Here is a 13707-nt window from a genome sequence, read left to right as displayed (position 1 = left end):
TTCAACTTTTACTTAAGCACAACACCTAAGTACTTTTTCCACCTCTGAATGAAGACTTATTTTCCAACTTGGAGACATTTTTCGCTCTTTTATGGCGCCAAATTGTGGGAGGTCGTAACAAATGAAGCACGGGCTCCAGCAGCTCCTGCGGTATCCTGTCAGCAGCCTATCGCAGGCGGCTGAGGGGCTTCTAATGATGGACCGGAGGCGGAGGCACCAAGGAGCGTCGGTGCCTCGGACAAACCAAGAGCCTCACTTCCGAAACACACCGGCTGGAGACCGGACCTGTCTGCGATCTGAGCGAGGTGTTTGCGCAAAATTTGACTTTATTTCACATTGTTTGCACTCTAACTACTTTTTTTTAAAGGATTTTCTTGTGGACTTTAGGCAGTTTTTGGACACAGCCTCTCCTCCTGTGGAAGGATAACTGCGCTTGAGGCGACATCCATCCAACAGAGAAGTCAACTCAAACTGGAGCGACTCTTTTGACGCAAACTCGTCAAAAAGCTCCCATAGAAAGGCACTCTTAATCCCAAACGGACACCAGGATGCAGCATTTGACCACAAAGTTAAACCCAGGTCTGCTACACAGCGCACGAGCCACTCACACGTCGGACTAAACCATGTTGGAGTTCCTCGGAGAGTTGTGCGTAAAAGCATCACCGGACAGGAAGTGAACTAATTATTATTTAACCCCATCCCTCATTTCCATATCTTGCGTGAGTTGGCAGGACTGCAGCCAATCACCCACTGAAAGGCAGCAGGAGTCGTAAAAGCGCTATCCTTCTTCCATCACCATCACACTGACATGCGCAATCTGCACACGGGCATCAGCAGCAGCAGGAACACTTCGTTTATTCCAGCGGCCCCGCTCCGGCTGAAGGGTCCCACTCGCTGCTCGTAGATGAGCCGGGGTGAGGAGGCAGAGAGGCGCAGAGAGAGCTCAACATGTCCCGCCGCAAGCAAGCCAAGCCGCAGCAGCTCCAGGCGGAGGGAGAGGCGAGGAGCGCACCGCTCTGCCATACCGGTACGTGTGTTTAAAACCACTTTTACTGTGTTTACTGCAGCTGATGCGATACAAAACAACAACTATGAGTAGAGCTTCATTTAAATACTTTTATTGCAAAGAAAAGGTTTAAGATTAAGAATGATTGTGGCCCAGACCATTTTAATATTTAAAATGTTGGACGAACTGTATTTTGCAAACTAAATTGAGTAAATTGGTTCACAGTTTTATTATTTATTTATTTTACAATTTGAGCATAAATTAGTTTTCACACTTTGAATGTCTGAAGTCTGCTAGATTAAAAAATACATGTCTAAAAAGTTTATTAATCTGTTACAAGAATGGAATCAAATGTTGGATAGTTAAATAGTTTTTTGGTGTTTTAACCAAAAACGTTTCTACATGTATTTATTTATTGGATATGTGGACAGAGTAAAGTAATCAAAGTAACGTTATTCTGAAAACGGTAGGCTACAAAACGATCAAACCTCTCATGAATTCAACTATTTTCACATGTTATTTAATGTAACTTTAACCGTTTTAGGGGATATATGGGAAAGGCCTTTTGTGTAATCCACCAACAATAAAAGCATTAATATAATTAAAGCTGAAATACGTTTTAAATGTGTAGGTTATATTGATTTGTGTTCGAGGCCTTCTTGACAACTATTAAAACTGTGCAGTGAGAAACAGTAATCTTATACGTAAGAAAATAAACTAAAATGAAATTGTGGCCTTAATGATATTACTTTTATGATAATAAAAGTGTATTTTACATGCATGCAGGACCCATGGGTTTAACTGATATTCTTACTTTAAAAAGTATCAATATTTTCACCACAAATTACCTAGAAAATTCACAATATTGAATGAATCTCAACATCCATTATATCGTATATAAACAATATAGTTTTAAAATGATCAGCCCTGTACACTTTGTAATGAGATACCACTTCATTGCCAGCCCATGTGTGGAGCACTAACCATTTTTAATGATTTAATATTAATATGATTTTATCATATCTGTAGGAAAGCTGGATGTTATTTGTACGTATCAGCACTGATATTATAACATACATAAACCTTTAATGTATTGGACAAGAGGTTATCCAAAAAAATAAATAATATTACTGAATTAAAAAATGTATTTGGCCTTCGCTCTCTAAATATTGCGCAATGGCAACATTGGTTTGCAACATGCTTGGCTGTAGCTGACAGTTCATAAATGAACCTGAATTAATATAATCTAATATGATTCAATTGATTCAAGTATTTATTTATATCCCTGTCAACTTTATTCAACATTTAAGTCCCACATCTGAAAAGCAAAAGGCCTGCGCATTAATTCAAATCCTCCTCTCCTCAGTTCTTGTCTCATGTCAGTCAGTGATTTATTAATTATTATTGGTGTGTGTAAGAAGGCATTGAGTGTGTTCGAGGCCCCCCCACAGCCCTGCAGCCATGCGGGGGGGCTCGGTCACTCGGAGAGAGGGGCTTTGATTAAGCCTGCTGATTTAACCTTTGTCAGCCTCACCCTGCGAGGGGCAAGTGCTCCACGTCTGCATCATAATACAATTAGTACATGTGAAGTGGTGACCTCTGCAGCCGCAGGTCACTCAGAGGCTCTGCGCTGGCCCCACTCTGTTTGCTTTGCTGCTGCAGACCCTTTTCCCTGACCAAACCACACAGCGAGAAACACTCATAAATCTGTTTTCTGCTCCTAACATAATGGATTGAGCGATCGGTGACATTTAAAAAAGACATGTCTATCAGTGTTATTATATTTGGAATCTAAATCAAAACTGATCTTTTCTTTGTTTTTCCTGGAAGAGAAACAATTCCCAAAATCCACAGGGAAAGTGTTTTCGCTCCTGTGTTTGCTGAATCGCCTTGGTGATCTTCAGACCACCCACATGGAGAGCCAGTCACTCTGATTATTTACCTCTTCACTTCCAAATACATTTAACCCTCTCAACTGTGGTCACACTCTTCTTTTTAAACCTTAAAGCTTGAACACACTGATACTCATTCCCTCAGGTGGTGAGGCAGAGTGATAACACACACGCATACACACAAACTACGTGCATAGTAACACACACATTCACACAAACTGCGTGCATACAGTCTGATAGCTCACACACACACATTCATGGTCAATTCAACACAGGCACGTTAAATTGTCCACATTTACTGCGTTTAAGTGCAGCATATGTCGGCCACACACACCCAGAACACACACTCACTACATTTCATTATTCATGATTTGGTTTCATCTTGTTGTTTTTAATTACCTTTGTTTTTATTTTCCCATTGCAATCCAAATTATTGCTAAAAAGTTCAATGAAATAACATATTACCCATCTATTTTCTTTGGTGCTTTTTAATTGTGATTCTTAAATTTGTGTAGGGAAGCCGGAGTGTATGTACAAATAATTTACTATTGATTTCCCCAAATGTTCCATCTGGTATTGCTGTCTGTTCCCTAATGGGGCAAAGCCTGAACAGATGCAACAGTGATTGTAAAATGTAAAATCTTTTCTCAAACTACGTCACTTATGAGCTTCTGACGGAGGAGGGGAGGAAACTGTGATGTCAAAAGATCCCTTTCAAACTGACATATATAATAAATTAAATCCTTTAAAAATCGAAAAATGTGCACATACAGTATCATTCAGATCTTTTTTCCTGTTATAGAAACAACATGCTGTTTATTAAAGCTGTGAGATTATACACTTTTTGATTGCCTTGTGTTTTGATGAAGAATCCCAAATGTGTCTTTCTGTGAATAAGAATACACTCAAGTTTTTCCGGGCCTGACCATGCTCATTAAGAATATCTGTTTAACTTATGTTTCAAACTGCCTTGAAAATCTAAAATCTATGATGTTTTGCACAAATTACATTTACATTACATTTTCAGCTGACATCATCCATAACCACGTTTTAGGTTTTTAATCCGGTTTAACAACTATTAACACATTGTAGGTTTTGAACAATAGTAGAAAGTGCACATTTGATGTGCAGATGAGACAATACTTAAATGTATGAATGCAGAGGAAAATCAATATAGTGTATGAGATTTCATTATCTGTCTGAATGCACAATGGAGAGGTCAGATAACTTCATTGAACTTTATTGATTTTTGAGCAAGATTATTAACATCTGCAAACAGGGGGTGCCAGTTTAAAACCTTTGTCAACACTTTAAAGATATGTTTATTATGGGCCTTGTAGAATTCTAAGATCCAAAGTGGTATCACGAACAAATGCCGCTGTAAATATATATATACATAGGAAAACTTTGTATTACATATCATCTAATTTGAGACATAAAAAGAAAAAGAAAGTGTCTAATATTTGCTGTTAAAATGTGGTTTCCCATTTAATTTCCCTAGGTAGCTTCATTGTTATAAAAACACATTTCCACACTGTATGAAAATGTTATACATTTGTTTTGGGTGAATAATAGAAATATGAGAGGTTTTCTTCTACATTAAATGGTTTTCTTCTTCATAAAAATCCATGTTAAAATCAACATGAATTGTTAGTTTTGGACACAGATCTTTGGTTCAGTGGTTTTTGAACAATGCTTGTCCACAACACAAGTTAAGAAAGATGGACTCACTGCTCTGTATAGGAAATAATTACAGCTTGATAAAGGAAAATGTGTCCCTCTGGTGAAATATCAGGACGATAAGTGATCCATTATGCATTCTTAATCCGTTTTTTTCATGTTTCAGGCCTGTACAGAGAGAACACCAATGGAGGCTGCCACAGCAGACAGGAAACACACATCTGTGAACGATGCTGTGCTGAGTTCTTCTCCAGGACTGAACTGAGTGAACATCAGAAAGTCTGCTCTGAGGATCCCTTGGTGCTGATAGTGAAGGACAATGACAGGATGCCAGTTCCTGATGAATCTCCTGTTGGACCCTCTCCAGTTCCTAGCGTTGCGTCTAGTGACTCGTCTGCAGCAGAATCCAGCTGTGGCCTGGGGGAGACGCTGGTGAACGACAACGATAGCCTGGACAATTTCGAGGAAGGTTTGGAGCGAGATGAAGCCATGGAGCTTGAGCATCACTTGCACGACAAACAAACCTCCAGCCCTCAGCCTCCAGATTCCGCTGAGACCCCCAAGATGTCAGCTGTTGACAGTTATGGCATGCAGAGTACAAACGTGACACTGGAGATCCTCCACAGCACCAGGGTGGCTGTGGCTCAGTTCTCCCAGGAGCTCAGCAGCATGGGGGCTGGAGGGAAGGCTTCAGGGGCCATCCCTGTGATCCTGGAGCACCTGCTGGCCCTTCAACAACAACAGGTCCACCAGCTGCAGCTTATTGAGCAGATCTGCAGCCAGGTAGCCATCATGAACAGACAACCAACACAGGCGGCGTTAAAGCCAGTCTCCAGATCCCTGTCTCTGGCCCCTATCCCTTTCCCTTCTCAAGGCACCATCCCTCCTCCCATCCTGCCTCTATCAGGAACCATGCCCTCAACCTTCAACGGAAAGGCTGCTGTTTCTTTGTCTTCTGTGCTTGAGAAGTCACACAGTCTCCCCTCACAAACTCTATATGGGCAGTCCACCTTCAGAAATGTGAAATGTACCTCAACGTCTTCAGAAAATTCAACCCCATCTGTCACCAGCTGCAGCAGCAACATCTCCACGTTGCTGCCTCCTTACATGGGCTCACACAGCAGCGGCATTAGCTGCTCTCAGACGCTGAGCTCCTCCAGCCCACTCCCCCTGGGACAGAGCAGCCTCCTCTGTTCCCCCTCCAGCCTACCATTTCTACCTCAGAGCCCCGCTAGCAGTGTCATTTTCCCCAATCCCTTGGCTAGCATCGCCGCCACAGCTAATGCACTTGACCCTCTCGCAGCCCTCATGAAGCACGGGAAGGGGAAACCGCCTAACGGGCCCTTGTACGAAACCAAGCCCAACCCAGAGGAGCCTTTCTTCAAGCATAAATGCAGGTTCTGTGCCAAAGTGTTTGGCAGCGACAGCGCTCTGCAGATCCACCTGCGCTCCCATACAGGAGAGCGGCCCTTCAAATGCAACATCTGTGGCAATCGCTTCTCCACAAAAGGGAACTTAAAGGTGCACTTCCAGAGGCATAAAGAGAAGTATCCTCATGTTCAGATGAACCCCTACCCTGTGCCAGAATATCTAGACAATGTGCCAACAAATTCTGGGATTCCCTACGGAATGTCCTTCCCCCCGGAAAAGCCTGTGTCCTCATGGCTGGAGAACAAACCTGTTGTAGCAACTCTGCCAGCCACTATGGGTCTTCCGCTTCCCTCCGCTATTACCTGTATCGGAGGCTCGAATGACCCCGTAAGTGTAATACCATCTGTTAAATCTCCCTTCCAGACAGCTCTTGGTGAATGTGTATCTTTGTCACCTAACCACAGAGGCAGTGAAGCTCATTTCTCTCCTGTTTCAGAGTTGAAGCGTGAGACAGAAGTGTCCAATATACTAAAAACAGAAGGGATACACCTGCCCCAGAACTGCTCCCTGATATTGAGAGGCAACCCTATAACAGAAGCACCCAGCACTACGATCCCATCTGTGGCCACCACGCCTGAACCCATCACCTCAGCATCCCCCCTCTCCGAGTCCCCAGCTCTATCGTACAACTCGGACGAAATGAAATACCCAAGCGGGGGTTTCCTGGACTCTATGCACACGTCTGAAACCTCAAAGCTTCAGCAGCTGGTGGAGAACATCGACAAGAAGATAACAGACCCCAACCAGTGTGTCCTCTGTCACCGCGTCCTCAGCTGTCAGAGTGCGCTCAAGATGCACTACCGCATCCACACCGGGGAGAGGCCCTTCAAATGTAAAGTTTGTGGCAGGGCTTTCACCACCAAAGGCAACCTGAAGACTCACATTGGCGTTCACAGAGAAAACCCTCCCGTCCAGGTGCAACACTCGTGTCCCATCTGCCAGAAGAAGTTCACCAACGCTGTTGTCCTTCAGCAGCACATCCGCATGCACATGGTCGGACAGATTCCAGACTCCACGCTCATGGAGGGGCTGCAGGAGATGGATATGTCCTTCAATGAGAGGAATTTTGATAGTCTCAGCAGCAATGACAATGACCTCCTTGATTATATGTCAATGGAGGATGATAATGAGGAAGAAGACGAGGAAGTAGAGAGTATGGAAGAAGTTGTAAATCCATCGAAACCCTTGATCTATGACTGTTATTCACCGCCTAAGTCCAACATTGTTTCAAGTTTAGCCGCTCTGGAGAACCAAATGAGGATGATTGACTCTACTTTAAGCCTAAACCACTCCTTTGGTATACAATCTCTAACAAATGGTTTTAATGACATTAGCCAACTTAATTTTAAAAGGTCTTTGGCAGAGAAAGGCGTGGAGAACTGCAGACTTATCAGCCCAAATGTTTCAGAATCTTCCTGTTCGCCTCGTGTATCGGGATCTCCGATTCAAAGCAACTCAGAAGGCATGACGATCAAATCACCTACAGTGAACAACAACAGGCCAGAATCCCACGAGTCTTTGGCAGCCTCAGTAAAGAGAGAGCAACCTGATTCTCCTACCTCGGCATCAGCGGCTGCAGTGGTCCAAGAACTGCGAGGAATACCGGCCATCAAGCTGTGTGTGAAAGAGGAGACTCCTTATAGTATGTCTTTCCAACTGAGCCGAGAAAGAGGTAATCTTGCAATGTTGAAATTCAAATGTTCATAGCCTACTAAAGATAAATATGTGTTTTTCTTATGAACATGATTCAATGATTGATCCCCTTTGCACTTTGATTTCAGCTGCAGGTCAAAGTATTCCCACCCTGGTTACCAGCACATCGTCTGGGCTGATAAAAACCGAGATGAATGGTCATAGTCAGCCGAACAATTTGTCTGAAAGGCAGCTCCCACCATTTAGCGTCCACATCCCCCCAGCTTACGCTTCAATCGGCAGCCCAGGAATGACCTCCCTGCTCGGCCCCGCTCCTCCCCGTCGAACTCCGAAGCAGCACAACTGCAACGCCTGTGGGAAGAACTTCTCTTCTGCCAGCGCCCTGCAGATCCACGAGCGCACACACACCGGAGAGAAACCCTTTGTCTGCTCCATCTGCGGCAGAGCCTTCACCACGAAAGGCAATCTGAAGGTAGATAAAGGAGGTTTTTCTCTGTTGTGCTGTCAAGCTGATAGCTCTGTTGGTATATTTAGAGGTAATTATCTGCCTTTTGTGAAATATAAGATGAATGGTTCTCAACAACAACAGAAAAAAAACATATGACTGGTCAATCAATTTTAAAAATTACATTTTTGTAGTTACACAGCAAGTGGGTATTTTGTTGTATGTAAGGCAGCATACATGGCAACAACATAACCTCCCTGTTATTTTATAGAAACTAATCATTGACTCATGTGTGTTCAAAACAAAAAGAAAAAGTAAGCCAGTTTGTAAATTTAAATCACTGTTACTGTTCAATTACGGTTTAACTCCCTGTTCGAACACAGATCATTCCCCCTTTTATAAAAGTGCACACATTCTTATTTAATTACAACATATTTATTGTATGTATGTAGGCATATGCATGCATTTCAACTAATGTAAGAAAAAGACAACAACATTTTCTTAAATTCAAAATAAAAAAGCCACATGAAATTCTGTAGGAATTATGAATGCCCTGATTATAATTAGGTGCAACATGTCTCTTATGATATTGTTTCAAGGTATATTTTCCCCCATAAGCCAAAATGCATGTTTATAACAATTTGAGTCTAGTCACTTTTGAAAGAAAAATCAGTAAAGGGCTGGCATTTAGGTTGCAGATACATTTCTCCATGAATTAGTAATATATTGTTGTCATAAAATGTCCCAACATTTCAAATATGCATTACAAATGTTTTGTTAAGTCTAAGGTCAAAACCTAAAATAATTTCTCCAAAGAATAGCATAACATCTTAACATTCAAGAAGTTTGTACCAGCAAAAATACCTAGCGATTTTTTAATGAACTATTACTTTCTTGCTGATCAATTTTCTGTTGGGTGACTAAGCATGAATCAACTTTCAAAAACCCACTCTAGTGGAACTACAATTCCGTCAGATTTGGTAAACACAGATTCAATCAATTAAAACAGATATCTGAAACCTTTTCACATTTTATTTAACAAAGGCTATTATATATAGAATGAGTATTATAGTGTAATAGATAATAAAGCTATTAAGGTGTAGGGGGCTGGATATTTACTGCGACAACCCATGGGTAACATGTTTTTGTTGAGAAATAAAAGCATACATCAAATCTAATTTCCTGTCATTTTCAGGTTCATATGGGAACTCACATGTGGAACAACGCACCAGCCAGGAGAGGCCGGCGTCTGTCAGTAGAAAACCCCATGGCCCTGCTGAGCGGAGAGGCCGCAAAGTTTGGAGAGATGTTTCAGAAAGACCTGGCAGCTCGAGCCATGAACGTAGATCCTGGATTTTGGAACCGATACGCTACAGCGATCGCCAACAGCCTGGCCACGAAGAACAACGAGATCTCAGTGATTCAGAACAGAGGCATCTCTCAGCTGCACCCTCTGACTGCAGGCATGGACAGAGTGAGCGCCGCAGGAAGTCCAATAAACAGTCTAACCAAGACAGGCATGGACCTGGGGAATAATAGGCATTTTTCTATGCTGATTGATGACAGCAAAGAAATTGGAATCAATTGAAAAAACAATGAATGGAGACTTAATACTTATGCAATCTATTATGAACATTAAAATATTTGTAAAAGCTCTTGTTTGTTCGTATGTATTATATATAGACTTAAAAAAGAACTTTTTATCAATTGACAAAGAATAGTTGGGTATTCACATTTTGCTATTTTACTTTGCCGTCATTTGTGAATGTTTGTTTTGGTTCCAATACAATAAAAAGTTGTTTATCTTGCACCTGAGAACTCCTAGGGTGCTGAATAAGGGGAACATACTGTATGTTCAAATCAATAATGCAAAGAGTCTGTTATCTCCTCCGGACAGCTGCCCAATGCTGCTAGCTGGTGCAAAGCACAATACATGCTCATGAATACCCACAATTAAGAGTTGTCAATATTATGGTGAGAAATTGTTATTCTTAAACAACAGTTGGACCCAAATAAAAACTAGAACAAACAGTCTGTATGTTCAATTCACTGCCTCACTCTGGTAAACACTTTCCTAATGTTATTTTACACATTAGAACAATACATGCTTAGTTTTTGTAGTAAAAACTTAAACTAAGATCTTTCATTTTATTTCATTAAGCTTGATTACTTTTTCTTCATGCATTATGTAAGCAATAAGTATTTATTTCCCACAAACAAACAGGATCAAGCAGACGTAACTTATAAAACAAAATCTATTTGTTTAAATGTGGTTTCTGCATCTTGTTCATCTTTTCTGTTCTGTTTTGCAGACCTACAACATCTGAACTCTTCTCAAGCTACACTCTATGAACACAATAGATGATCATAATTATACATAATAATAATAATAATAATAATAATAATAATAATAATAATAATAATCACAATTTAATAAGCTAATTTATTTATTTAAGTTTTGAACAAATGTTGTGTTTTTCCTTTTCATCTTGTCTCCAGATGTATGATATAAACATTGTCTACTTAATAATTTATCTTTACATTTAAATGTTTTTTTTTTTTTTAGATGATCTAGAATATCATCTGGGATTTAAGTGAAAAAATAAACCAAAAAGAACAAATTAGGTTTACTGTAACTAAAGGCCTATGCAAATAAACAGTCAAAAAGCAAATGTTCATTTATTATTCGCCTTTGCGGAGCTTTCAAACTCATGGTCTTCATCAGCTGGTTATCTGCTCATCATGGCTCTAAATTAGTTTCAATGGGAAATAAAAGATGCATTCGTCGACTCTCGAAATTTGGAAACTCCGCATTGTTCCATTCAACTAGAACAACTTTTAGAAGAACACTTATTTGTTTATTTGAGTTATCAATGGTTAGTGTTATGTTGTGCTACGTCAATGGAATAACTGGAAACAATAAGGAAACCCTTTGTGTTTTCTAACCTAAAACGCACTTCTCCATTATATATCATTATGTACGATATGTCTGAATAGTATTTGAACGCAGCATAACTCCTAAACGTTTTTTTTTACGTGACGTCAGGATGTGTACTGCCCAGCCAAGATGGCTGACAGCATCCCGTTAAATCCGTTACGGAAGAACTCGAGGAGGATCCCGTATTACAACTCAGCCAGACTTTCAAGGTATGGAGGAGCCAGCTGACATATTTTCTTCTGTTGCCTACTTAAGACACAGCGGTTTGTCCCAAATGTTTAAATGTGTTGTGCCTCGGTAGCTCCCTGGTGTATGTTTGTGTTCTGGTTGTAGCTGTTAGCTTGTGTGCTAGCTCTGCTTCTGACAGCTTCTCGCATTATCTTCTTTGACAGCTGCTTCGTGAGCTAACACCAGTTTCCTTAAAATTACAAACCCTTCTAATTTTAGTATACCTTTATTAGCCCGATACCACAAACTCTATAACCTCTTAGTTAGTGACATATATCCCTTTACCACTGCACTGCTTAGTACCCTGCTGGCATTTCATTTAAAGTCACATGATGGCTTCTGTGTGTTAAGTTCGTCACATGTTATAATAATGTGTTGCATACTTGAATCATCATTCACCCGCTTGTTCATTTTTCAGAGAGGACAAGCCCTTAGATTCAGATATGGAAATGAAGGAAACTAGTCGCATTATCAGGTACTTTTAGACTAGATGGTATGTTTAGTAGTAGTAGTGTTTACATTGCATATGTTGATATGAGTAATGGTAGCCCATCACTAGTGTATGTAGCACCATTTGTTTTGATTTTTTCTCTTATCTCGCATTTAAAGAATGTCAGCCTTTCTGTATTCTCTTGCTCTCAGTAATTACATTCATGTGGCAGTTATTTGGGGAATTGGTGTGGCTTCTGCTGGATCAGAAACAGATACAGAGCAGCGGGTCCTGAAGCTGGTAAAGCCACATTATCTAAGCTTTTTTTATTGTAATGGGAAGCAAATGTTCAAATCAAATCTAACTTTATTTATGAAGCACTTTTCAGACACAAAGGTAACTCTTAAAGTGCTTCACAAACCAAACACATAGACATTTAACAAAATATAAGAACAACACTATCTCCTCCTTCCCAGGTATAATCCGGTATAATAATAATAAAAAGAAGTAAAATAAGAATCAAATAATAATAATAATAATAATAATAATAATAATAATAAAAAGACACCTCACTATGGGTCTTTGTTTTAACTTTTGGTATGATTTAAAAGAGGCCAGAACCAGATGACCTGAGGGTAATATAGGTAGAATGCAAATCTGATAATATCTAGGGCTAGGACCTTAAGAGCTTTAAAAACCAATAAGAGTATTTCAAAATTGTTTACTACAATGCTTGTGCGTCACTGGAGAGTCATAAAACCTTTCCAAAACCACCCCACGCTTCCATTAGAGTTGGAGTTTTGCAATCATATGTGGGACTTATAGATCATACAAACACTTTAGATGTTAGTGTTTCCTGTTGGAAGGTCCCAACAGTTTGTAAACAAAACAGTGATGAGAAGTTGGTGGTAGCCTCAAGCACTTAATGTGGCTGAGGTCAAAACCTCAGGAGATGATTTGCAGGTTTTCAACCATATCTAACAAACACTACCTAACGCTGCTTTTTCAGTATGTCATTTGCAGTTTTCTACAGTCCCTGGCTTTTGACAAAGCTCCCACTTGTTGCAACTAATATTAAGGCATTCAATAGATCCTTGCTTTTCTTTGAAGACTTTTCAGTTAACCTTTGACCAGAATTACAGTGTTTTCTTATCTTAAGGCATGTTATTGTCTTCTTGCTGCTAACTATTTCCGATTGCCATGGTATATACGTTATTTTTAATGTGTTGACAACAATAGTTCAAACTCAACATCGAGTACTTCGTAGTTATAGACTAGTAATAATAATAATAATAATAATAGATTAATTTTGTTAGCGCTTTTACAGGTGCTCAAAGACGCTTTACAGATATAGTGAAAAGAAAAGAACAACAAATAAATATTTAGTTAAAGTTAAAGTCAAATAATACAAAAACAATCACACATTAAAAGCCAGATTGAAGAGATGAGTTTTTTGAAGGTGGTGAGGTCAGGGCAGTCTCTGATGGGTTGTGGGAGTGAGTTCCAGAGGGAGGGGGCAGCAACGGAGAAGGCTCTGTCCCCCCAGGTCCGGTGCTTGATGCCGGTGGGGATTGATAGGCGGTTGGCTAGTACAAATAACAGTTAGGATGAAGCCAGTTTCGCTACGTGAGGTCCATTTGCTTAATTGAGGATTCAAAGTAAAACTATGATTCAGTTATGAATGCATTTCAATAATTTACATTTCAATAATTTACATATTGTGACTCACTCCTTACGAACTCTCAAAGCAATGAAGATCATTGACTGTCACATGTTTCCTGATCCGATCTTTATGCAATGCATTAAGAGAAAAAAAAGGTAACAGATAACGGCTGGTCATCGGTTGTTTCAGTGTCGTTACCTGAGTGGCCGCTGTGTACTCGTAGTGTTGTTGTTGATGTTTGTTTCTCAGGTGGCCTATTAGATTGGTCATGTTGAACCTAGCTCTGTTCTTTCCACCACACGGAACCTCCGCCTTGCAAACATTGCATCTGGCTGTCTGCC

The 13707-nt window shown here is 40.3% G+C and overlaps 2 protein-coding genes across 5 annotated transcripts in view; both read left to right on the top strand.

Annotated features, from left to right (window-relative positions):
- Positions 1-286: 286 nt before the first annotated feature.
- Positions 287-10111, top strand: sall3b (spalt-like transcription factor 3b). The gene is made up of 4 exons (XM_079655967.1): positions 287-1027; positions 4745-7681; positions 7791-8134; positions 9303-10111. The coding sequence occupies exons 1-4, from the start codon at positions 949-951 to the stop codon at positions 9693-9695; spliced, it is 3753 nt and encodes a 1250-aa protein (XP_079512093.1). The 5' UTR covers positions 287-948; the 3' UTR covers positions 9696-10111.
- A 1021-nt stretch (positions 10112-11132) lies between these two features.
- atp9b (ATPase phospholipid transporting 9B) overlaps positions 11133-13707 on the top strand; it is a 62556-nt gene continuing 59981 nt past the window's right edge. For 2 of the 4 annotated variants that reach the window (XM_079655354.1, XM_079655353.1), the window contains exons 1-2: positions 11170-11254; positions 11692-11748. In XM_079655354.1, coding sequence (XP_079511480.1) covers positions 11175-11254; positions 11692-11748 — 137 coding nt within the window. In that variant the 5' untranslated portion in view covers positions 11170-11174. Of the gene's footprint in view, positions 11255-11691; positions 11749-13707 lie in introns of all 4 variants that reach the window. The other 2 variants (XM_079655356.1, XM_079655355.1) reach the window with 1 other exon arrangement.

Source organism: Notothenia rossii, assembly GCF_949606895.1.
Source record: "Notothenia rossii genome assembly, chromosome: 10".
In the NCBI taxonomy this organism is placed as follows: domain Eukaryota; kingdom Metazoa; phylum Chordata; class Actinopteri; order Perciformes; family Nototheniidae; genus Notothenia; species Notothenia rossii.
This window is presented reverse-complemented; position numbering and strand designations above follow the sequence as displayed.

Coding starts and splice junctions, on each gene's coding strand:
- sall3b (XM_079655967.1), top strand. CDS start 949: ATGTCCCGCCGCAAGCAAGCCAAGCCGCAGCAGCTCCAGGCGGAGGGA. Junction 1,028..4,744: donor CGCACCGCTCTGCCATACCG/GTACGTGTGTTT, acceptor TTCATGTTTCAG/GCCTGTACAGAGAGAACACC. Junction 8,135..9,302: donor CCACGAAAGGCAATCTGAAG/GTAGATAAAGGA, acceptor TGTCATTTTCAG/GTTCATATGGGAACTCACAT.